The sequence below is a fragment of the Cervus canadensis genome, chromosome 8 (assembly GCF_019320065.1).
Source record: "Cervus canadensis isolate Bull #8, Minnesota chromosome 8, ASM1932006v1, whole genome shotgun sequence".
NCBI classification, from domain to species: Eukaryota; Metazoa; Chordata; class Mammalia; order Artiodactyla; family Cervidae; genus Cervus; species Cervus canadensis.
Genome location: NC_057393.1, coordinates 84435452 through 84462009, shown reverse-complemented (window position 1 = coordinate 84462009; position 26558 = coordinate 84435452). Strand labels below are relative to the sequence as shown.

Below are 26558 nucleotides of genomic sequence, written 5' to 3'. Positions count from 1 at the left end.
GGGGTGTGGGGGTAGACGGGGACGAATGCAATAGCTATTAAAACCTAGGCCCTGAGTAATTAAAACAGTGTGGAACAGGTATAGGAATAACAGACCAATGGAATAGAGAACCTAGAATTTTAGATATGATTACACATAGCATCTCAAATTAGTGAGGAAAAGATGAATGGTACTGGCATAACTGGGTAATCATCTGGGAGAAAAATAGGTTGGATACTTAATTTGCACTTTATACTAGGATACACTCCAAGGAATCAAAATTTAGATCTAAAAAAAATAAAACCATGAATGTTCTAGAAGAACATATAGATGAACTATTGCTGTGAACAAGGCATTCTTAACTATCAAAGTCCAGAAGTCACTAAAAAAAAAAAATAAACTGCATAAAAATTTTTAAAAATTCCATGACAAAACCACCATAAGCAAAGTCAGAAGATAGACAAAAAATTGGGGGGGAAAAGTGTACAGCTTATTGTAGACAGAGGATTAACAGGGGTGGGCATGCTCAGTAATGTTCAACTCTTTGCGACCCCATGGACTGTAGCCCACCAGACTCCTCTGTCCATGAGATTTCCCAGGAAAGAATACTGAAATGGGTTGCCATTTCCTTCTCCAGGGAATGGAGATTAACCCTGACCCAGGGATTAAACTCACATCTCCTTGCATTGGCAGGTGGATTCTTTACCACTGAGCCACTTGGGAAGCCCCCAGAGGATTAATATCCCTGACAAATAAAACACTTCTAGAAATTGGTAAGATCAATAGTGCAGTAGAAAAATGGGGAAAAGATACAAACACAAAAGGAAATTATACAGATAAACAATAAACCTTAAACAAATGAAAGGTAGTAAGCCTTACCTGTGATAAGGAAAAAACTAAAACACACTGATACATAATTTTGCATCTTATCAGGATAGCAAAAATCCAACATTTTAATAATACTCATGTTGGTCAGGTTGTACGCAAGCAGGCATTACTTGAAATTGCATGAGTGTCATCTGGTAACCATCTCCTGTGGAGGGCATATACTAATATCTTTCACAATTATAAATGCACATGGTCTTTGACCTAAAAATTCCATTTGCAAGAATTTAGACTACAAGTACATATTTACATATGTGTAAAATGACATATATAGAATGTCTGGAAACAATCTAAATACCCATTAATAGAAGACTGGCTAACTAAACAATTGTACATTCATTTGTGAAGTGTGAAGTGTGTGAAGTGTGAAAGTCGCTCAGTCGTGTCCAACTCTTTGGGACCCCATGGACCATATAGTCCATGGAATTCTCCAGGCCAGAATACTGGAGTGGGTAGGTAGCCTTTCCCTTCTCCATGGGAGCTTCCCAACCCAGGGATTGAACCCAGGTCTCCCGCATTGCAGGCGGATTCTTTACCAGCTGAGCCACAAGGGAAGCCCAAGAATATTGGAGTGGGTAGCCTATCCCTTCTCCAGCAGATCTTCCCAACCCAGGAATCCAACTGGGTCTCCTGCATTGCAGGCGGATTCTTTACCAGCTGAGCTATGAGGGAAGCCTTGTACATTCATACAATAGAATACTAAGCAGTTACCTTAAAAAAGGAAGAGTGATTAAGTTATCTATTGACATGGGAAGACTGCCAAGAAAAACTAAGTGAAAAAAAGCAAACAGTATGTATATACCACCACTCTTTGGGTAAAAGTGAGGGAAAAAATGAGACTTTCCATTTGTGTTTGTTTGTATATGCCTTAAAAATGTATAGATGGAAATACAAGAAACCAAGAACAGAGGTTACTTGTGGTAAGGGCGGGGGAAGGCTGTGCAGTATGGAAAGTCGGGCCAAAGACAGAAAGAAGACATTCCACTGTATAGCTTTTTATATTTTGGGGGTTTTGAACTATGTGAATGTATTAGTTATTCAAAAAATTAAAATATATTTAAAAAGCTTTATGAGATTCAGTACAAGTCAAAAGATACTAAAAGCGCCCTAAGTTTTAGTTGATTGGTAATAAGCCAGTTTCTAAAATAACACAAATATACCACATTCTGAACAGAGGCACCAGAGTAAGACTTTCTAGTTTCAAGTTCTAGTCCCACAACCTAGAATGTGACTGTAGACAAATTACTTAGCCTCTCTTCTCCTCGGTTTTCTGATTTAAAAACAGAGAAGTAATTGTACCTACCTGCTAGGGCTCCTGAGAAGATAAACCCACGCAAAGCCCTTCAACAGTGGCTGCCAATGCTTGCAATTATGATTTTAAAAAGGAAACAACCACAGACTACTTTGCTACCAATTATAACCAAATTTTCATCTCATAAAAGGAAACATTTAAAAGGGGTTTAAAAAAAACAGGATAAGAAGATTGCAGAAACATTTACTTTAATTCACATTTTCTATAATCTTGTGGGTACAACAGCAAATCATTTGGAATTCTGTTCAAAATCAAAGCTGCACCTGTAGATGTTACTTCAAATATAATACACATAAACCTGGTATGTGTCTGTGTTGTTTTTGTTTTACCAAATAATTTCCATGATACCATGCACCCAGTCTGTGTATTTTGGTGAATAGCTATGGTTTCTGCAGGTACTTCAGTTTGCAAAACTGCTAGGAGGTTTACTGTGAACTGTTCCCAAATTTCCAGATGAAGGCAATGCTGATGGAGATCAAAATAGCTGTCCTTGCTTATATACAGTGGCACCTAGGTAAAGTTGGAGAATATGGCACAGTGTTTCATAGACATACAGAGATTACAAGTATTGAACAATTCACAACGTTAAAGTGTCAAAATAAAACATTTGACTTATCAAATTTCAAAACTGTAAAAAACCATTCTAATATTCTGTCTGATCCTCCTCATAATCTAAGAATCAACACAAGAGAAACATTTATCAGTTTTAATACAGAGTATTTCTAATTTACACAGATGTCACTTAAGGGGAAAAAAAACTCATGCTATTGAAGGAAGGAATATGTTCCTTCTCTTCATTTTCATTACTTTATCAGCTGGTACAATCATTTCTGTCAAGTTATATTATCAAGTGCTGGATTTTTAAACTAGGTGATGAGATAAAGACAAAATGCCAAGAGGTATTGCCAGCCAAGCATGTCACAATGCAGTCAGTACTCTAATATCACTTCACAATAAAAAGGAGGAGTTGGAAAAGAGTTTGTATCACAGGGATCATAAAACATCACCAGGCTCACAAAACAGAGATTTCTATCACATTCATTTAAGAAATACACACATACACAAAAATGTAGGTTCCCCCCCACAGTCTCATTTATGGTAAAGTTAATCAAATAGATTTCAGCTTAAGACTACTTCATTTGTCTATTTTCTTGATAGTGAAAGATTTGTTAAAACCTTTAAAAGAATTTTTTACCCTAACTAGATTTTTTAATTCCTAGAACTCACTCTAAGACACAATTTTAACTAAGCTTGAAACAAATCACAGTAAAGAAAACAAATGGAAATGACCAAAGATTTTTTCCAGGAAATAGAACTTAAATAACAGCCTTTATCTTTAACTGGGAGAATGGTGAAGTAACACTACCAAAAAGATTTTTTTTTTCCAAAAAGATTTTTAAACTTACAGTAATAATAAACAAAGTGCAAAACATTCACATTTCCTAGACTTTGAAAAACACTAAGAATAATTCTTATTAATCTACCAGCAAGATTACCTAGATATTCAACTTTTTAGACGAATTTACCGTAAGGTCCCCCTTTCCCACCAGACAGTACTTGTATCCCTAAAAATGAAAAGAAAAAGTGGAGGAGGCTCCAACCAAATCAGTCTGTTTTATTCAACAAAAATATACCACCACCACCGTCAACAACATGAAAACTCCAGGTCTACAAGGGTTAGAAATTGGGTAAGGAAATAACTAGTGAGCTCTTACTCCCCCCCAACCATATCCCTCCAAGGGATAGCTACATATTTTTAAAGGGGGGATGAACCAACTAAGTACAATTTAAAATATGCCACTAAACCATCAATGAAGACATTTCAGACTTTGGCAGGATAAGATGTGGATTTAAGAGCACTTATTTACTTCATAAAAGACTGATACCCGCATTACTTCTACACAGATGCAACCTTTCAAATTAATCACATTATATATACAGTAACACCTTCAACAATAATCAATATTTTAAATATTAAAGATATTTAAATCCCAGGTTTAGAAAATGACAGTTTAGGACTTATAAAGTCATCTGTTGGTACAAGTTGCAAGTTCATTTATATACAAAGAACTAAAAAAAGGTAGAGAAAAAGGAAGCTTACAGAAGTATGAACTAATTATTTAAATACCAAAGAAAATCAGGTTGAGAGAGGATTGCATAGACTGTATTCAAAAATAAAATCCTTTAAAAATGCTTACTTTAAAATAGTAAGTTTTGTGTATATGTTTCCAACTGGTGTTATAAATCCATATAATCCCATTCAAATTTTATCAATATGGAAACTTAAGTATTTATGCCATTTTTGTTTTCTTAAACAAAAATTTCTAAAGTTGGAGTAGGGGCAAAGAGACACAAAACCAACAGAAACTGTTTTCTAGGTTCTCAGTAAAGAACCCTCTTGAGCCAGCCCCCTGCAGGCACAGGAAGTCTGGATGGGTAGCACAGGGGACAGTACTTACTCACCTTTGCTGAAAGTATTTATTCACCTTTAGACCAAAACAGAACAGCAACAACGACAGCAAGTAAAAATCTTAAAACCAGTGAAACTGAAGTTGAAGTCTTGGGAATTCTTAAGTAACTACAGTAATTATACACTGAAAGGGTCATTTGTCACTCAGACACTCCCATGTGATAGATGGTGACATACCAAGCTAGGCAAGGCTGAATACAGTTAAAAACCATTGACAAGTTTTTGTTACTGATACCGGCCCTAAGCATCATGTGCTCTCTAGCGCTCCTTTTCTGTAACAGACCGTTAACAGTGTTACTTGGACGGAGACATAGACATTTTTAAGTCTGACTACTGGAAATAAAGGACAGAATAAACACAAAGCCAATTCTTTGTGAATATTCTGCTGTTCAGAATATATTCAACAGATGGTAACACATGGAATTAAACACAGAATTAGTATAACTTACATGTCTTAAAAGTATATACTTCACTTATAAATATCTCTAGTTGATAATCTATTAAGAAGCATAAATATTCAAGTGAACATTTGAATTTTCTCTTTAAGAGCTCAGAATTCTTGAAGTCTGATTAGTCTTCTTTTGCTGAAATGTCCAAGACTAAAAAGGCTTCACACAGTCACTTTATGTCTCTAATTAGACATATAAAAGCCTCTATTACCTACTGTGTTGTAATAAAACTTTGAAATTCTGTAACTCTCTTATACTTGTAGAAAGCCTACAAGAGAAAAAAAAGCATATTAGTACAGCTAATATGATGTGTAGACATTTCATATTATTGATGCTGTCATATGGACTATAATTTGAAATCAAATTGAAAATAAAATAATGTAAACAACACTGAACAATGAAGCTTCCATTTTTTAAAGCATATGCTATAATTATTAAAAACTGGCAAAACAGAGCTGTAGTTTGTTACTTTTGATTTAGAAGGGGCAAAGTTACTTCCTATTAGCAACAAATTCTAGATCAATGATGGGAACAGTGATATGATAATTCATTATAATAAAGAATCCCAAATCCTTTACATTTGGCCTTAAAAATTCATTTTGCACACTCCTCTGTAAATATCCAATTCTTTCTTATTGCTCCCCAAACATGGATTTGTTTTAACACAAACACTGATCTGTTTTAACACAAAGGTACAGATTCTATTTATCTGTCTACTGTTGAATCCCTATGCCCTCAGGCCACCCGTATTTATTTGTTGTTGTTAGTCACTTATTCGTATCCAACTTTTCGATCCCATAACTGTAGCCCACCAGGCTCCTCTGTCCATGGCATTTCCCAGGCAAAGAATACTGGAGTGGGTTGCCATTTCCTTCTCCAGGGACCCATATTTATAGTGCTCAATAAATAATTACTGGCTGGCTGGCTGAATGACTAAAATACTTCTAAGCCCAAACTCAGAAGTAAAACTCTGAAATGCGAATCATTAAAAAAGAAATTCTATAATCTCAATTATCCTTATGTACAATTCAGGTTTACACAATAGAAATCTAACGTTTTTCTTTCTGTAACTTAAGATGATATAGAACAGTACTGAGCCTTTATTTTTATTTATTTTTGACCGCCTTTAAGTACATAATAAGTAATAACTTTTCTTATATTGAGAGCTTAAGGTATGGTAGGCAATGTTCTGAGCCCTTCACACATGTAATCTCATTAATTGTAAACAAAACAAAAATCTCTACAAAGTAGATAAAATTATCCTGATTTTACATTTTAAGAACACTGTGCATGCTAAGTTGCTTCCATTGTGTCGTACTCTTTGCGACCCTATGGATCATAGCCCACCAGGCTCTTCTGTCCAAGGGATTCTCCAGGCAAGAACACTGGAGTGAGTTGCCATGCCCTCCTCCAGGGGATCTTCCCAACCCAGGGATTGAACCCGCGTCTCTTAGGTCTCCTGCATTGGCAGGCAGGTTCTTTACCACTATTACCACCTGGGACGCCCATTTAGGAACGCTGAGGCTTAAATAAATCAAGTAATTTTCTCAGGGTCACTCAACTAGTGGGTAGGATTCTAACCAGCTCATCAGATCCCAGGACCATACGGCCTCTCAAAAAAATCTATGTTCTCTATGGTCTCAAAAACATTTTCTTTATACTCTTACAAGCTGTAGATGAACAGAAAATGAATTCTTACTCAAATCTTCAGAATAGTAGAGAAGTGAAAGTGTTTATAAGGAGAAAATATTATTAAGCAAAATAAATGTGTAAAATCATATTCTGTACCTCAAAGTACCCATTAAGAAAAAAAAACTATCAAAATACATATGAAGATACGGTAGAGACCAAGGCCCTTAACTAAAGGGGAGAGAGCTCGGTAAAGAGCAGCAGTTGAAAAAAGTATGCTCAAAGTCTGCTTTAGATAAAAAAAAATGGAGAGTATCAGAAAACTCAAGGTTTTATACAAGCTAACATTTCACCAGGAGAGTACAGACTCAGTAGCACCGTGTGGGACCTGAGTCTCCGTGAAGATGCATCCGGGAGCTCACACGTTAAGACACAGGGAGAGAGCGCCCACACTCCCTGTTACTATTCTCAGACAGACACAGCATGGCTGCATCGATCTGCTGCTTCACTGGTACTTTCAGAGGGAGACTAAAATGTGCTGTAAGACTCAACAGGTTATTAATACCTTTTCTATTTGTACCCAGGAAAATAAACCATTTGATAGAAATGTTGACACTATCAAAAATTGGCTGCTAGTGTAGGAAAGACATTTGCAGAGTATTCAAGATAAAGAAAACACATTTCCCAGCATTCTGTGGCCAGAACCAAAAACGGCGCTCACTGTATGTCTCTGCCCACTAGCATCATGGACAGAGCAATGCTGCACTGGGTGCCCTAGCTGAGGTAGAACTGTATTACACAGGTTGTTAGACCAAGAAAACTCCCAGTTCATTTGAGAACGAGTGCACAAACTCCCCAAAGTATAACACAGTAATTGTGTGGTTAGTGCAGCCAAAATCATTTCCTATATAAATGAACTGATAAATCAGGTGGAAGATACAATAAACAGATCTGATTAACAATTATTAAGAGTAACTATAATATTTTTAAAGGAAAAAAATAAGCAATGTATAGAATACATATGAAGGAAACAATAAAACTTGATGAAGAGAAAAAAGAATGGCTAAATTTTGGTATGTCCATGTAACAGAATATTGGCCTATATTAAAAACAGTGTTGGCCTCCCGATGCTTACCACAGGCTGTGTTCTTACACTGACTGTATAGAAAGAAGAGGCAGAGTAAATCCACCCCATATACACCTCAGCCCAGGCAGGCCCTTTACCTGGTCTGTATTGTGAATGGGGAGACATGGAGGAAAGAAAAAAAAAATAAAATAAAAACAGTGTTTATGTATTTGAAAATTGCTAAAAGAGTAAATCTCAGAAGTTCTCATCATAAGAAAAAAATTCTGTAATTATGTATGGTGATGGATATTAAGTAGGCTTATTGTGGTGATCATTTAGCAACATATACCAATACCGAATCATTATGTTACACACCTGAAGATAATATAATGCTATATATATCAAGTATACCCTAAGGAAAAAAATAATGCTTATGAAAAAATAATATTGGGAAATGATCACAACATAATGCCAAGTAAAGAAGGATAAGAAAGTATACAAAATGTGTAAGTAGTGAGAAAATACACATTAAAAATACAACAAATGTTGAAATAGTCCTAAGTGGTAGGCATATGGATGATTTTTACATTTATTTACTAAATTATACTTTCACATGTTTTTCTAAATTTTATATAATGACCATGAATTCTTTAATAATTAAGGGTAGAGAAAGATTAATATTTTAAAAGAGCTTTAAAAAGCAGATGGCTGTGATTTGTTTTCCCTGGGAGGATAAGGGTGACTAAATTAGGTTGTCCCTTATTTGTGTAACCATCCCACCCTGAGTATCATAACCCTTAAGAAAAGAAAGGTTTCTCACATCTACTCTAGTCATAAAAAAATGAGACAGACTTTTAAGTACTGAACATACTGGAGCACTGAACATCCAGTGATGTTTGTAAATCACCATCACCACCACCCCTACTGCCATGGACTTCAGAGAGCATCTTGTAATTATTTTAAAAGTGTCACATGGAACCTCATTTTATCTTCATGTTAACTCCATGGGAAAGATTTTTACTTATCTTCATGGTACAGAGAAAGGAAACAAACTGGAAGAAAGGAATGATGTACCTGAGCTCATGCTGCCAGTAAATGGCAGGGCCAGGATTCCAGAATGCTAATATCTAACTCTGAGCCCAGTACTCTGTAGAGAACAATAAAAGGTAAAACAGCCTCTGTGGAAAATTCTTAAAGAGATGGGAATACCAGACCACCTAACCTGCCTCCTGAGAAACCTGTATGCAGGTTAAGAAGCAACAGTTAGAACTGGACATGGAACAACAGGCTGATTCCAAATAGGAAAAGGAGTACGTCAAGGCTGTATATTGTCACCCTGCTTATTTAACTTATATGCAGAGTACTTCATAAGAAATGCTGGGCTGGATGAAGCACAGGCTGGAATCAAGATTGTAGGGAGAAATATCAATAACCTCAGATACTCAGATGACACCACCTTTATGGCTGAAAGTGAAAAAGAACTAAAGAGCCTCTTGATGAAAGAGAAAGAGGAGAATGAAAAAGCTGGCCTAAAACTCAACATTCAGAAAACAAAGATCATGGCATCCAGTCCCATCACTTCATGGCAAATAGACAGGGACACAATGGAAACAGTGACAGACTTTATTTTGGGGGGGCTCCAAAATCCCTGCAGATGGTGACTGGAGCCAGGAAATTAAAAGACGCTTGCTCCTTGGAAGAAAAGCTATGACCAACCTAGACAGCACATTAAAAAGCCAGAGACATTACTTTGTCGATAAAGGTCCTTCTAGTCAAAGCTATGGCTTTTCCAATAGTCATGTGTGGATGTGAGAGTTGAACAATAAAGAAAGCTGAGCGCCAAAGAATTGATGCTTTTGAATCGTGGTGTTGGAGAAGACTCTTGAGAGTCCCTTGGACTGCAAGGAGATCAAACCAGTCAATCCTAAAGGAGATCAATCCTGAATATTCATTGGAAGGACTGATGCTGAAGCTGAAACTCCAATACTTTGGCCAGCTGATGTGAAGAACTGACTCACTGGAAAAGACCCTGATGCTGGAAGGATTGAAGGTGAGAGGAGAAGGGGATGACAGAGGATGAGATGGTTGGATGGCATCACTGACTCAATGGACGTGAGTTTGAGTAAGCTCCGGGAGTTGGTGATGGACAGGGAAGCCTGGCTACTGCAGTTCATGGGGTCGCAAAGAGTCAGACACGACTGAGCGACTGAACTGAACTGTGCTAGAGAACTGAAGCTGGAAGGGCTGCATTTGTGAATATTCCTTATGAGATTGAGAGACATTCTGCGGAAGTTGATATCTGGTTCTTTCTCAATTTAATTTTATTTAGATTTAAATATATTTAAAGAAGAAGATTCACAGCTACAGAGAACTAGTGGTGACCAGTGGGGGAGAGGAAAGGGAAAGGGATAATACAGGGGTAACAAGTTAAAGGTACAAACTACTATACATAAAATAAACTACAAGGATACATTGTACCACACAGGAATACAGCCAACATTTTATAGTAACTATAAATGGAGTTGTTGTCGTGTGGTGTTGTTGTTTAGTCACTAAGTCATGTCTGTCTCTTGCAACCCACGGACTGTAGCCTACCAGGCTACAGTCCATCAAATTTCCAGGCAAGAATACTGGAGTGGATTGCCATTTCCTTCTCCAGGGAATCTCCCTGACCCAGGGATCGAATGCAGGTTTCCTGCATTGCAGGAGGATTCTTTACCATTTGAGCCACCAGGGAAGCCGATGAGAAGAGTTCTCACCTTCCAAAAGCATTTAAGAGAGCAACTATTTCCTGTCGAGTGAGTTGGAAGCCTTTAGATGGGCTGTTCTCTGGAAGCTTTTGGATTTCTTTTTCAGAGAATAATATCTTCAGGGCAGTTCCTAAACCCTGAGTCTAAAGAAAATAGTGATAAACTTGCAATTAAATTCACATAATAATTGCTATAAAAGTTTAAAGAAACATTCTGTCATTGTGATGAGAAGGTAGGAAATTCAAATGAACTGAACTTTTCACCAAAATATTCAGCTATGCAAAACATAGTTTCTACTTCTCACAGATTATGCATATGATAAATTTATTGAAGCTGTTAAGGAAACCTGAAAAGTTTCACACCTTTTGGATACATATCATACTATTCCAAATTACTAAAAAGCCATTTTTTTAACCAAGAAAATATCACATTAGGATTAGAAGTGTTCAATATGTAACCTTGAAAGCATTTTTTCTAGCCCCTAGCAATTCAAAACCTAGAAATCATTATAAGTTCTTAGTGATACCTACACTTAATAATTTCTCAATTATTAGCACTAGAGAAAAAGAAAAGTCTGATTTCAGTGTAGTCACCATTAAAAAATATTCCATCTCCTGATTTTCTATGACTTACTATCATCTTTGTAAAAAGACGACAGAAAATATCACACAAGCCTTTTCACACTGAAATACACAGGGAGATGGCCCTGCTGTGCAGGCTTCCCTATTTTGTGATATGGGGACCTCCTTCTGATCACTAATACCAAGTCAGTGATTAAAATTTGATAATTAAGTTTTTTATACAATTATATTTTACCTTCTAAACAGGTATGTAAAATACCAGTACAATCTATTTATAATCACCCAACTTCAGAATGAAATCTGATATTGTACCAACAGAAACAGATACAATAAAACCAAAATCATTAACCCAGAATAACAGAAAAAACAACCGTATACACATACATATGACACACTAATTTTTTTCATAAATAAAATAGCAAAACCACACTTTGGATCTCTAATTCAATGAACAACGAAGACATTTTAACAAAAGCTGTCAACTTCTCAGTGCAGAAATTTAAGGTTAGTAATAGTTTCAGAACAGAAAACAACACACAAACCTGTAACTTCCCCCATAATCTGCATTTGTCACATCCCACGCAGTCCATTATACGGGAGATATTCTTGAAATGTAACCGGAATTCCTCCTAATGTGCAGAAAATATTTTCATTCTAATTAGACATTAAAAATTAAACTGCACTTGTCTGAATTCTAAAAACATTTTGAAGCTAATTAATGAATGAGTTGTATTTTTCAACAATGAAGAAAATCATCTGTAGTTGTACAGCATAGCATGCATATGAAATAGCTAACATTAATAGCATTTTATAAAATTCACTCCACATATTAATTCAACCAATTTTTTAATGAGAGGCTACTCCATGCAAGGCACCAACATGTTCACTGTGGGGGACACAAGAGTAAATCATGCATGGTTTTTACTTTGAAGGAGCTTAACTGCTGCTTCCATTTGATATCTGCATACAACCAGTGGCAAATACATATCTACATTATCTTTTATTTATTTTGGATGCACTGCTTTGTGTAAGTGTAAATCAGAAGCTAGTCCTGGAACAATGATCAGTTCCCATGTCTCTCCTTAGGGCTACCCCATGTTTGTGCACATGCTCTGTCAGCATGGATGACCACGGTGTGTGGTCTCGCAGTCCCCCACATTCGCTAAGGCTGCTTCTGCAGGGATGCTCACTTACTGGATCCTTGAAAGGTGCTGTATTAGTTTCCCACACAATTAGGTAACTCTTCTGCCTGTGATCTGTGCACAGGTTTCTGTGACACTAAGGTCAGTCTCAGCTTCTCTGAGGACAACACTAACTAAGAGAAAGTTTCCTAATCCTTTTCATTGGGCAAATGTAGAAAATAAACATCATTTTATTGTACTGAGGCAAACGTTTCATTGCAAAGAGCTGGAGTGAGTCACCTGAAAACTCTGGCCCATCAAAAGCCCAGCCCCACTGCCCAAAGTGTTTGGGAGGAATCTGTAGCTTGGCCAAAAGAAAGACAACAGAAACATTCCAAAAACTCCTTTGTGCTCTCATAGAATTCTCATGCTTTGGAGCAGATGGAAAATGGATTTAAATTCTCCTTTATATACCTTTGAAAAGTAGCAAATCAAATTTCCAGCATTTTACACTTTAAAAGCTAGTTGTGAAACTTTAGTCAGGTCTCAATCTTACCTTCCTCGTCTATAAAAAAAGATACATAATTATAGTTGTCTTGATCAAAAGTATAAAATTTATATAAACACTTATAAAGTAGGAAGCATTAAAAAATGAATTAACATTATGTTAAATACCATAATATTAATATACCTCTAAAACAACCATAAATCAAAACAACCTTCTAAAACTAAAATACAGTGTGGCTAAACTACTTCATTTCAGAAATACCAAGCAACTCTGACTAATTTATTCATTCTTGTAGCATGTCTACATCTAAAATATCCTGGGGCCAAGTATGTTTCAGAATTCAGAATTTTTCAGATTTTAGAAATAAAGTACACAACACTGTTTATTATGAAACACCCCAATGGAGTATATGGCAACCCCTTATAATCAAGTATATGATTGTTTTTGTAGCAAAATGTAATAATAGTCACACAAAGCAGAATTTTTTTAAAAAACACTGTAACTATCTTTACATCAGTTCAGGTTAGACTTCCTTGGTGGCTCAGATGGTAAAGCATCTGCCTACAATGCGGGAGACCCAGGTTCAATCCCTGGGTTGGGAAGATCTCCTGGAGAAGGAAATGGCAACCCACTCCAATATTCTTGCCTGGAAAATTCCATGGACAGAGGAACCTGGCAGGCTACAGTCCATGGGGTCACAAAGAGTTGGACACGACTGAGTGACTTCACTTTCACTTTCTATAACTATCTTTACATCAGTTCAGGTTAGGTTTTGCTAACAAATTAATTTGCACCAAACATAAGAAAAATGTTCCAGTGGTTGGAGCTTTTGGATTTCAGAATTGCATATAAAAAATTATAGTGCTATAGTAGAAGACTATTTGCCAGTCCATTTCAAATACTTTTATCAAACTGCAAAGTGAAGTTGCTCAGTCGTGTCCAACTCTTTGCGACCCCATGGACTGTAGTTTACTGGGCTTCTTCATCCATGGGATTTTCCAAGCAAGAATACTGGAGTGGGTTGCCATTTCCTTCTCCAGGAATCAAACTGTAAAGGTATAATGTATTCCTTAGTTACTATAAGCCAGTGGTCCCTAGCCTTTTAGGCACTAGGGACCGATTTCATGGAAGACAATTTTTCCATGCACAGGGAGGGGGGATGGTTTCAGGATGATTCAAACACATTACATTTATTGTGCACTTTATTTCATCAGCTCCACCTCAGATCATCAAGTATTAGATCTGGGAGACTGGGGCCCTCTGCTGTAAGCAAATGAAAATGAAGTGCTCCTAATGTGAAGTTTCATAATATTCCTAAAATATAGTCTCTTTCTGATATACCAAGTCAACAGATAATTTTTGCCTTATATGTTAATCCATAAGTACAAAAACATAATAGTTTGAAAAACTAATAGTTCATAAAATAAACTTTTGAAAATATGCTATTACTATCTTCGAAGTGGCTAACAGTGTGTGACTGCTTTTAAGATGCATCAAAACAACAAGAAAGAAAAGAAAGAAAACTTCCTCTCAAAATAATGTCTTTTAAAAAGACAATTAGAAAGGTGTCATTAGAGTTACAACTGAAGATTCACTAAGCAGGGGGGCAAACTAGAGAGAAAAAAGGAATTGAGAAGAGTTTTTTGTATCATTTACAGTAAAATCCAATCAGACCAACCAGATTGAGAACTGGGAAAGGAAGTTTAGAGAAAAAAAATTAAAACACAACCAGTCAGCTGCTCTCCACTGTGTCCACCAATCAAGAACTTTTTACCTTTAACGACTTGGCCCCCTTTTTGTCACCTGCAAACATGGATTTCTCATCAAAGTGCATGGGAAAGGACCTGATGAAAGGAAAATATTATAAGTTACAGATGAAAAATTCAAGTTCTGGTAGAATTTTCTATCCCTAAAAATATTTAAAATTCATAATTTACTCATGTGTAAGGTTTGGTAACATGAGAAGGTGGCAACAGTTTACATATAACTATTCAATAAAAGAGGGCTTTGTAATTTGTAAGACTGTAAGGTTTTGAAGAAATTATATGACAAAAATAACCTAAAAAAATTAATAACAATTTATGTGAAAAATGTAAAACATTCTGTTAGCATTTCAAAAAATTTAATGCACAATTTACCTTAAGCATTTCTTAACCCAACTTTCCTCCATGCTCATTTTAACAATTAGTAAACTGCAATTTCATAGACCCAGGATATTTTTTTTAAGGTTAAACTGTAGAATGTAAAGCTAATGTTCTCTTAGGTAATCTATCCTTATGCTAACACATATTACGATGAATTTAAATAGCAACTGAAAGAAAACAAAACTGGTAGAAAGAACACTAAAATAACATTAAATTTTGGCACTACATAAAATTTAAAGTTAATATTTAAAAATACAGCCTATTCTCAAGTGTGAAAGTTTATGCAATAAAACTTTTCGGTCAACATATTGAGAAAAAAATTTTAAAACGCTGCCATCCAATGGAACACTGTCTTTCTCGGTTCTAATTCTCCCTGTTCCTAACCAGCTTTCAGGAGTCAGTTTTTGTTGTATTTCAAGAACTACCTCATTCAATTACAGAGTGGAGAGTTTCAGATCACTGATAATTCAAGTCTTACTTTGTATCTTGAAAGATATTCAGTAGAAGGGTTTTTGTGTCAGCATCTTCTTGCACATTTCCAGTGTAAAGGTCGACAATTGAGCGCTCAAAGTATGGGGCCACTTTTGATAAAGCTCGAAGCTCAATTAAATATAGGAAGTACAGATTCTTTAGCCTTCTTGGGCCTTCTCCCTTGGTCTCCACAGGGTCGAATCGGCGTTTAAATTCTTTCATGTTAGGTCCCCAGCTAGGTTTACCCCAGGTTTCTAAAAAAGAAATATATTATGTACTTTTAATAAATAAGATTTTTTTTTCTCTAGAGAATATATTCTTTTCCCCAACAATTTTTATACTAATAGAAAAAATGTGATTACCTTCCAAAAGATAATTTGCACACAGATGTAAATTAATACTAGCATGAAGTCCCGATATAAGCTTATAGAAGACTCTTTTCTCCAGACACAAACCTAGTCAGAAAAATATTGAAAAAGAAATTATTCCATTTAGATAACAGAAATACTGAATCAAGAGGATTCGGTAGGCAGGCTTATTTTTAAAGTTAATATTCAAGGACATTAAAAATAAATCAAGGAACAATATAAAATAATTAGTTTGAGATTCTCTCACTAGCAGATAAAATAAGATTTTGACTTCAGCATGGAGGTAACTGAATATGATAACTTAATGCAGAATAAGATACAAATGTCTGGACTTCTGAAGATCCAAACACTCGAGCAGATGCACTTGGTTAAAGTCCACATGTTACCCAGAAGGCAATAGCACAGATACTTTGTGGTTTAGGCTAAACTAAAGCAGACATAAAGTCACTGCTTCGGCTTAACAATAGCTGTTTCTCCTTTTCCCTTCCCTACAGATGTCTTATTTGAACATACTTGATAGTGGAGGAAGTAGAGACTGAAACTGAATTCTCTCCTTCTTCTAGATTATTATTATTATTATTGAAGCCAGGCCCTCAGCAGTGAAAGCGGGGAATCCTAACCAATGGACCACCAGGGAATTCCCCTTCTTCTAGATTCTTTACTGTGTCTTATTAATCCTTTGTCCTGGATTTCTCTACTTAACTATGTGTTCTGCTTCTCAGGAGCCCAGACCTAGAAGACAGACATCCAGCCAATAAAAAAATGTGTGCTATTTACTATGTGAATAAAACCACATCAAGATGGAGTTTAGGACTGTGATGGAAGTTTATCTTATGTAGCCTTCTTAAGCCCCATAGGCTTTTGCTCAAAACAGAGGTCAAGATGATTTCGTCATCCTATCCTACCCCTGCCTCCATTTAAAAATATTTTCTCTTATTATAAGAGTAATACATATTATGAATGTACTTAATGCTATTAAGTAAAATTTGAAATGCCCAAGAAAGTAAATTTTATACTGTATTTTCCACAATAAAAAAGGAACAATATTTTTAGAAAATATTCTTTATAGAAAATTTTTAAAGTAAAAATGCAAAAATTAGTCTTTAAGAATCCATCAGCTCCAGAACAATGAGCTTTTTCCCTTTTCTACCACTCAACAGAGTTTGTTTTTGTCTTTTTTGCTTCCCCCGCCCCCCGCCATGGGGAAAAATGGGCTCCAACATTGAAAACTAAGAAATAATCTCATTTATATGCTGAAGGCTTTTTAAGACATTAAGAGTATGTATGTGGCTTACTTTGCATCTTTTTAGGATCTTTTAGATCTTCAACTTACTTTCCCTTTGTGTTCTACAACAGATGGCTCTGAAGCAAGTAGCTTCTAATAGGAAAAAATAATTATTTTGAGATTTCATTCCCTAATTCAGAATTCTTCCTAGAATATTCTCATCTCATCTCATGGATAGAGTGTGTGTGCATGCTAAGTCACTTCAGTTGTGTCCAACTCTTTGCGACCCTATGGACTGTAACCCACCAGGCTCCTCTGTCCACAGGATTCTCCAGCTAAGAATACTGGAGTGGGTTGACATGCCCTCCTGCAGGGGATCTTCCTGACCTAGGGATCGAACCTGCGTCTCTTACGTCTCCTGCAATGGCATGCAGTTCTTTACCACTAGCGCCACCTGGGAAGCCCCATGGATAAAGGTAGAAATTAAATTCTATTTTGTGGTTTCCTCACAATAAATAAAAATTAAATGCAGCATTTACCTCTTAAAAAAAAAGCATATGGCCAAGTTTATGGTAACAAGGGATATAAACAATGTGAATAACTGATAAAACATTAGGTACTAAATTCTCCTGTAGTAAAACTTCAAATCAAATCTGTTATCAAGAGGCAAAATGATCAGATTTGAGGTTCACTTTTTCTTCCTTTCAACCTAAGCAGTAAAATATCTAAAGATAAGAGAATGGAAAATAAGCAAAGCAAAGCTCATGAAAATTCATATGCCTAAAAATGAGAACATGAAAAACTAGGAGGCAATTCAAATTTGCAAAGTCCACAAAGCTCCTTACCTAAAACAGGGATGGGTGGTAAGTGGGAAGGAAGGAAGAAAAATCTAAACTTCCATAAACTGAAAATTAGGCAACTTCAAGAAAAATCTTAACAATAAAAGATGTGCCAAGTGAATGCACCAAGAAGACATACAATACTCTTAGCAGGAAAGTGCTGGAGAGCTGACCCCCGCCTGCAGTCTGCTGCCAGGCCAATGCCTAGCAAATCCAACTGCTGACTTTAGAAAGTGGTTCTCCTCTTTTTCTTCTGGACTTAATTTCATTCAAATTCATTTTCACCAACCAAACTATAGGACAACAATATATAATTTTTTTCTCACAAAAGGACTAGATTTACTGTAGTACTATGATTTGGCATTTGTACATTGTTTAGTGATTCTCAAAGCAATTTTCACAGGCATCACCTACACTCACAGTGTAGGTAAGCTGGATGGCTACTGCCACTCTCGTGCCCCAGATCAGCAGCCTGAATCTCAGAGAAACTGAGTCAGTTGCCTACAAATGGGAGTGCTCACTGAACCATGGATCAATGACTCCCATCAATAGGATACTAGGAGATTCTGGGGTGTATAGTATATATTCTAGAATTTGACACTGCCCATAAATTTCATTCTTATCCTCCATTACCCACCTCTTTTGAACTAAATGCTATTTTTTGCAATTGTACTTTTAGAATAAAGCTAATTAAACAAAGCTAAGCATCTTTTCCCACATTGGCCATTTGTCAGTGTAATTCCTAGCAGTATTTGCACATCGAAAATAATTCATTTAAAAAAGAGAAATCCCATTCATAATATAACATGACTAACACACATAAGAATCTAGTATATTGGGATCTATATTACTTTATGCTTTAGTTAGACAGTTTAGACTGTATGTTTAAACATGTTTAAAATCTTCTGAATTCAAATTCATCTTCCCTTAATTTCATATACAAAAAAATCCACTTTCTTTCAAAATGAATGTCTCTACTTAACAAACCAGACTTGCATAATGCTTCCTAGAAAAGTCGTTTGGATGAGTATTACATACAGAATGGAAATAAGACTGGAAACCAGTTATGAAAATGTGATGACCATATCTGCCCTGTGTATTTTCATAACACTGGTTTTTAGCTGACCAATATCCTCAACATTTTCAAATAATTTTATCCTAAACTACAATAACATAAAACATGTTATTTTCTTTCAAACACTGTCAAGATTAGTTGTCTAGGTAATGAATCTTGAAACTTACAAATATATACTAAATATATCTTTTTGTAAGATGCCAATATGTTTAAAATGTAGACATTAGGTTACCTTCTAGCCATGTGTAGAATGATTCTCCTAAAAAACAAAGCAAAAACAATCAAAATTATATATACATATTTACTTAAAGGCTTAAATATCCATAAGATTGAAGAGAAACAATCTTAAGTTTGCCTTTGATGATAACAACCATAGCACTGTTCAAAACTTCCAGAAAAAAAGTGAATTATAATTAATACAAAAATCAAATTACTAATTATCCTATTTTTTCTGAACCAGTAAAGCTACATATACTTCCTTAATTATCTAAAAATACCAAGTTTCAAGGGATAATAAAAAAAGTTCTCTAGTTTTCAAGATAATTCTTCAGAAAAGTTAATGACCAGAATATGAAGGGGCCTTACTATGTGTACCATGCTAAAAGAACTAATCCTAGCCCACTATTGTTCTGAGTGAAAAGAAAAATGGCAGTCAATACGGATAAAAATAGTTAATATACTTCCCAAGTTACTTATCCTTATTTCAATTGTGAAAAGCAAAGCATGAAGATGAAAACTCAGCACACAGATGGCTGAGCAAGGAGTATAGGGGATAAATTAAGATGGTGGGGAATTACTTTGTCTCCTGAGTCTTCACCCTTTGCAACAACACAAATATTTTCCCTAGAGATTCATTCATTCAACATGCTCTTACTTAGATGATACCCTTACAAAGGATCATTCATTATCTCACTCATTTATTCAGAAAGCCCCAACAGTTAATAGCAAAAGTCTAGCTTCCAAGGTCCTCAACAATCTGTCCTCTACTCATCTTTCTAATTTAAACTACCCTATGTGAAGTCTTTCCAACTGCTAACAGGGTCTCCCAAAACATGCCTTGGTTTTTGCTTTTTCAACTCCTTGGTCCATGCTGTCATTCAAGTAGAACATACTATCCAATTCTACTAGCTTAAATCGGTCCATTATTTGTCCATCTCAAATGCCACCTTTCCCAGTAATATTCCAAGTGAGATAGGATCTATTCCACCTCTGAACAAACTACTACATCACTTACTGTCTGTACTATGTATGTAATAATTCTTTATCCTCTCTTATGAATAGTGCTTATCATTACTACTGTACATATTTTTAGCTCCTAGAGAAAATATATGTTTTATACATCTTTCCATCCTGTACAATGTGTACAATGCTCATCATGGTGCTCCTGAACACAGCTAAGTAAATGAAATAATTATTTTGGCTGTTTTGGGGCATGTTATAACTGATTTTCATTTAGAAATCTGGAATAACCTACTGTTGACAAATTATCATTCATCAGATTAAGTGTAATAATGATGACTGAGGTTATAAATTACAAAATCAAGAATATAAAGAAATCACAAGACAAATATCTGATAAAACTATTTTAATTTCCCTCCATTTCTTTAGAACATATTCAAATAGATCACAATAACCAAAAAATAGGGGAACTTGGAATGTGATCCTGTTTCTATACTAAACATGTAAGTAGAATGGTTGTTATACTGTTTTTAACATAGGGTAACTTTGAATTATATATACTAAAAAAACCTCTCATTTTTTGGGTCACCATTGATTGGTAGTTATTTTCTGAAAAAAAATAGGATAAATACCTTTGAATTAAAAACAGGAAAAAATCAAATTTTGATCATTAAAGACATTTCTTCTACACTTGAAGCAAACATAAAATGAGAGTTTTAACTCACCATCATCTTCTCCTGAAAGATAAAATAAATAGATAGGCTATCAGAAAATGTCTTCCACAGTTCAGATTCCAATCCAATTTATTTTAATATGCGATTAAAACTTACTGTGTGTTAAACTATTAATCATACCATTAACTTTGGTTGGCTTGTAGTTATCCTACAAATAAGACTTAATAAGAATAAAAGCGAAACAGCACAAGATTTTCATATATGTTTTACGCAATAAATATATCAGAGAGCAAGTAATCATAAAAACCACTAGTTTCAATAATTAACAAATATACAAAGTTACTCCTTTAATTGTTATGCACACAACTCTTTCTGAACATGTGTTTTCAGACTGGAGCACTTTTCTTTCTTAAATTACTGCTCCTCAGCACACAATCATCTGAATAAAAGCCCTTCCCAAACTGTTGTCAATGAAAGCATCCTTGCAGGTGCTGTGGGACTGCCCAGACATGGGGAAGAGGCCAGAAAGATGGACTATCGGGCTCCACAGCAGCCCTGCCTTTATTGGCTTTACATGTGGAATTCTGACATAAGATTTATTTTTGAAAAAAAGTTCTGTTGCACAAAAACTGTTCAAAAGCTAGTTGTAGAAACCCAGCTGTTATAGCTCAGGAATAGCGTGGAAGAAACATAGTTAAGAATATTAAACAGCTGTTCATCAACAATTCAGTTTGAGTGAAGAAAGCTCATCAACAGCATTAGCAAGAGCTGTTTCATTACTTCCTAGGGTACCACCATCACCTGGAACCCATTCTCTCCCTTACCCAATCTTTTGTCTCCCTCTTCTACACTTGTTTTCTCTTTTCTACTCCTCTTTCCTCCCTCTATCTTCTTTTCTGAGCACTTCCCTTCCTCTCCTCATCTCTTCTACAGTTTCAAGTCTTAGTTTATCATAATATGGAAGTGAAGTGTTTCTTAGGATTTGATGCTTTTATTAAATGAACAATTGTACTTTCTGCTTTACAAGTGATCATATGGTCTTCCTTGGTGGCTCAGTGGTAAAAAATCTGCCTGCCAGTGCAGGAGACATGGGTTTGATCCCTGATCTGGGGAGACTCCACATGCCATGGAGCAACGAAGCCTGTGCGCCACAACTGCTGGGCCTGTGCTCTAAAGCCCGGGAGCCACAGCTACCGAGCCCTCGGAACACAACTACTGAGCCCCAGCACCCTAGAGCCTGTGCTCTGCCACAAGAGAGACCCAAGCACCACAGCCAGAGAGTAGCCCCTGCTTGCTGCAACTACAGAAAAGCCCGCACAGCCAAAAATAAAATAAATAAATAAATAAACATTTTTAAAGAGTAAGTTATTATAGAAAAGGTCTGGAAGGATACCTTCCAAACTGTACTATGGAAGAGAAAAAGTGTGGAGGCAGGTAGGAATGGGGGGGGTGTCCTCTTTTTACTTTACGTTATTTTTGTATTTTCAATTTTCATAAAATCTTACATAATAAAAACATTTAAGTTGAAAATAGAAAAGCTATGAAGTAAAAGTAGTAAAAAGAGAGAAAGGGGAGGAAGCCATCCATATTGTCTTCATACTCCAATTACCTTGTCCAGGCAGTTTCAGAATGAATTTGGGAAGACTATATGCCACCCTGTGACAGAGGGCACATCTGAGAGCAGTCCATTCATTCCACCTTCCCAAATCTCTCTGGTTTTGAGAAATGCCTAAAAAGATGAATCTAGACCAGGAAATTCAAGTTCCTAAATCAATCCTGGTCTAAAGAAAGCATTCGAATATCAATCACAGGGCTGCTCCCAGGGTTTGGGTCCTCACTGAGAACAGATTGAAGATATGTCTAATAATTTTACATTGAACAACCTCCAACTGTGTACGATAAAGCTGCCGCATAGGACTATAATACCAGCCATGTATGTGATTAAAATATTTTTCTAATAAAGATGTAATGTTTTCTCATATCCACATTTTGAAAAGTAAATGGTATACATGCATTAAGTACATCAACAATTCGCTTTGTGATGCAAGAGTTAAAGTGGTTCTACCAAAACAATAAGATTCTGGTTAAGGGCAAAAATATTTTATACTGCTTTAGTGTTTTAATTTAAATGAACTAAATTACATAAAATGGGAAATTTAGTTTCACAGAAGCACATTTTCTGTGCTCAACAGCCTGACGTGGCAAGTGGCAACCTAACTTTCTGGTACTTCTCTACATCCTTCTGACTCAGAGTGCTGTGCACAGATCAGCACGTGGGCATCACTTGGGAGCCTCACCCAAGACCTACAGAATCAGAACCTGGTATCTCACAAGGCTCCAAGGTGATCTGTATGCACACTAAAGTCTGAAAAGCACAGGAGGAGCCACTGGTTCTCAAACCTGGCTGCATACTAGAAGCATCTAGAAAGCTTTAAAATCACCAACACCTGGATCCTGATTCCACAGATTCTGACAACTGGTATGGGATAAGGCCTGGACATCCAGATTTTCAGGAGTTCCCCAGAACCTCTAATATATATGGATTATTCATATTTCTAATTTATTTTATATAAAACTCCCAGTTTAGGGCCTGGCACATATCAAGCAGTCAATAAAGGATAGTAATTATACAAAACATGTGGAAATCTTGATACAACTATGAACTAAGCTTACTCTTTTAATCATTCAAATGAGCAAATATACAAAATAGCTGAAAATTTTCTCAATATATAGTTACAAAGATATTTTGTAAACAATATCCAAAAACATGAAAATGTATGAGACACCCACCTCGGCTGGGTGCCAGAGGATTTAAAGGACGATAAACAGATCGAGGCCTGAAAAAGAAAAGTACAAAATTCAGACGTAAAGTGGTTTGACATTTCGATGTAATTTTTTCCAAAGGAAACAAATATTCCCTTTCTCCCACCTCCCCTCTAGTCAATCCTCCTCCCCACCCCCCACCCCCCGCCCCCAGGTACTTGAAACAGTTCTCTTCATAGATGCTGTTCCACACTCTCCACGCAGAAGACCCTTTATAGCCGGTGTAACGCTCGGGATTCAGCAGCAGGTCTACATATTGGGCAGCTGGAGACCGCTCATCTGGACAAGAAACAATTCATAAAGCCATCTATATGTCATCACCTATGCAAAGCTTACCTTACAAAGCAAGCAGGGCTACACGAAAGTTAGAGAAAGACTGCCCTTTCAAGTCATCTCCAAGTTACAGGGCAGAGTGGTTAGCACGCTTGTGACTGTCCTGTACCCAGGATTTATAATAACTTGAGCTTAAGAGAGAAAAAATAACTTCTCCCTTTCTTTTGGATGCTCAGTGATCTTTTAAGTAATATAACATCCCTTACCTTAATTAGAGGCATTAATTACTTCTTAAGTTTAAACCACCAAGACTGAAAAGACCTAACCAAATCATAACCTGTTTTAATATTTCATGTGTTTGCCCCCTCCATGTATACAGCCACCTAAACACATACTTGAGACATGTTAGTACATATTATATTTTAAAAGATCTCTCTGTTACTCTCTGCTTGGACTTAGAAAGTAAATGGTACAATAACTTTGAGATTCAAATTTGATCATTCAGAGTTACACCATGTTCTAGTAAAAAAAAAGTTACAAATTTATTTTTAGCAATGTTAATATATTATTTAACATATTAACTGGTTAACATATTGGTTAGTAGGCACAACTTCAAGAACTTATTAGCACATTTAAAATTAAATAATGACTTTCCATGTTGAAACCCAAATGAGTATTTACTAGATCTCCACTATTTGGACAATATTTTGAGAGAGATAAAAGGAAAAATCATCTTAATTATTGAGGTTCATATTTTGGGTAGAAAAGGGAAGTATAGGTTTTCTTACCTATATAAAAATTATAATGACTATGCTTCACAAATCTATTCTGATAATACTTATAGGCTGAAGTGCTATGTATGTTGGCACAGATGTATTCTTTTATTTATATGCTTCCTACTTTTTGGTGTCATGGTATTAATCAATGACATTAATATATAGTCACCTGACTTGAAACAAGACCAAATATGGTCATTAAAATATAGTCCCTCTTAGTTTCATTACCTGTCAGTCAAAAATATCCACTGGCCATTCAATGACCATAGATTAAGATTATCCACAAATCTCAAGGGAAAAAAAAGAGCATCCTGACACATGTCTTCTGAGAACTACCTGGTACTTTCATGATGTAGGAAGAATACAAAGATAATTTCAACTTCCCATTAGTAAATGAGTGGTATCTCACAGATGATGGAAACATGATTTTTAAAGAATACTGGTTCTATTTCTAGCACTAACATTATACAGATACTCCACTATGTAAATTAAGGCATAGAAAACAGTTTATTTGTAAATGGAAGAACAGAAACTGTCTAAGGACATTTCTTAATCAAGACTTAAGACTAATTTTAAATTTTTAATTTTAATTTAATTAATTTTAAATTTTTAATTAACAAATTAAAATTTAAATAATTAAGTTAATGAATTTTACTTTTATAGTAAAATTTTAAAAGCTTTATAATAACTAATTTCTGTTAATTATTTTAAATTTCTTTGAGCCTTTCTTAGTTCACCTTACAAAACTGAGTTATGTATACGAACTTAAATACTAATATCATAAATATATACTCATATATATTCCATCTGTATAAAGTACATGTGTGCACAGATATAAGCCTACACTTATGTAGAATCATCTATGAATGTGCAGATTGGATTAATATCACCCTTTTCACCCAATTAAACCAACTAAACAGGAAAGAAAAAAATCCTTGGATTCAGATATTAAAGTATATGGATTTAAAGTATACTTCAAGGGAGTAGAAAGTCACATGAGCAAAATCAATTATACAGGTTTTAAAATTAAGTAAAACTTACATTCTTCATGTTCTTAATGTGTATTCCTTTAATTCAACCAAAAGTTGTTTTAAAAAATTTAATACTTTTTCAAATCATGAAAAAGGTGGGTTTTGTTAACCTATAGAAAGGGTTAGCAAACTATGGTCCACAAGACAAGTCTGGTCTGCTAAGTATTTTTGTAAAGAAAGTTCTATGGGAACACAAGTCTTGTTCATTTGCCTATGTACTGCTTTCACACTATTATGACAGACTTGAGCAGTTACAACCGAGGCCATGTAAATTATGGTCTATCTAATATATATAATATTTATGGTTTATCTAAAATATTTACTATCTGCCCATTTACAAAAGAAAAAGTTTGTCAACTCCTGACCTATACTGACAAGAATTTCATGACATCCAGAATGAAGAACATATGTGGGAAAAAGCATACACAGGTTGAGGTCCCCTACAAAACACACCCATTCTTACTCCTGGGGTCACCTGTGACATGATGTTAATGAATTTGTTCCTAAACTAGAATTTCTTTTCATTTGTACGACTATTTTCATTCAGACAGTTCTCTTAGATCCCTAATAAACCCTCCCCTCAGAAAGTTTTGTCTTCTTCTTCCCTCTACAAACCTGCTCCAAAGCTATCCCTTCTTTCTGACTATTCTAACAATTACCTAAGGATTCAAAGAATTTCTGTTCAGTCAAAATACCTAATTCTGTAAATTTGTCAACTTGAACTAATATTTCTTCTTCCTCCTCAAGTACACCTTTTATCCGATTGAACTTTCCTTTCACTGCTCTAATTTAGTATTAGTGTTCTGAGGCTACATTGCATTCTCTAGCCCTCCTGACCCATGTATCTCTTAAAACGTAATGGTTGCACAGGCCAACTTAATTATGCAGGCTTTTTGCTTATGGGCACAGATCAAAAATATTAGGTTACAG

At 35.5% G+C, this 26558-nt stretch overlaps 1 protein-coding gene and 1 non-coding gene across 4 annotated transcripts in view; one reads left to right on the top strand and one right to left on the bottom strand.

The window, feature by feature from the left end:
- Positions 1-2347: 2347 nt before the first annotated feature.
- ERO1B (endoplasmic reticulum oxidoreductase 1 beta) overlaps positions 2348-26558 on the bottom strand; it is a 64801-nt gene continuing 40590 nt past the window's right edge. Inside the window, exons 7-18 of one of the 3 annotated variants that reach the window (XM_043477030.1) lie at positions 23707-23827; positions 23516-23562; positions 20777-20788; positions 19105-19131; positions 15728-15820; positions 15373-15619; positions 14525-14594; positions 11664-11750; positions 10550-10683; positions 5307-5363; positions 3673-3741; positions 2348-2686 (exon numbers count right to left, since the gene is read on the bottom strand). In XM_043477030.1, coding sequence (XP_043332965.1) covers positions 3699-3741; positions 5307-5363; positions 10550-10683; positions 11664-11750; positions 14525-14594; positions 15373-15619; positions 15728-15820; positions 19105-19131; positions 20777-20788; positions 23516-23562; positions 23707-23827 — 938 coding nt within the window. In that variant the 3' untranslated portion in view covers positions 2348-2686; positions 3673-3698. Of the gene's footprint in view, positions 3742-5306; positions 5364-10549; positions 10684-11663; positions 11751-14524; positions 14595-15372; positions 15620-15727; positions 15821-19104; positions 19132-20776; positions 20789-23515; positions 23563-23706; positions 23828-26558 lie in introns of all 3 variants that reach the window. The other 2 variants (XM_043477029.1, XM_043477031.1) reach the window with 2 other exon arrangements.
- On the top strand, positions 7843-7978 carry LOC122446928. Its single transcript, XR_006271070.1, has one exon. It is a non-coding gene; the product is annotated as a small nucleolar RNA SNORA51 (small nucleolar RNA).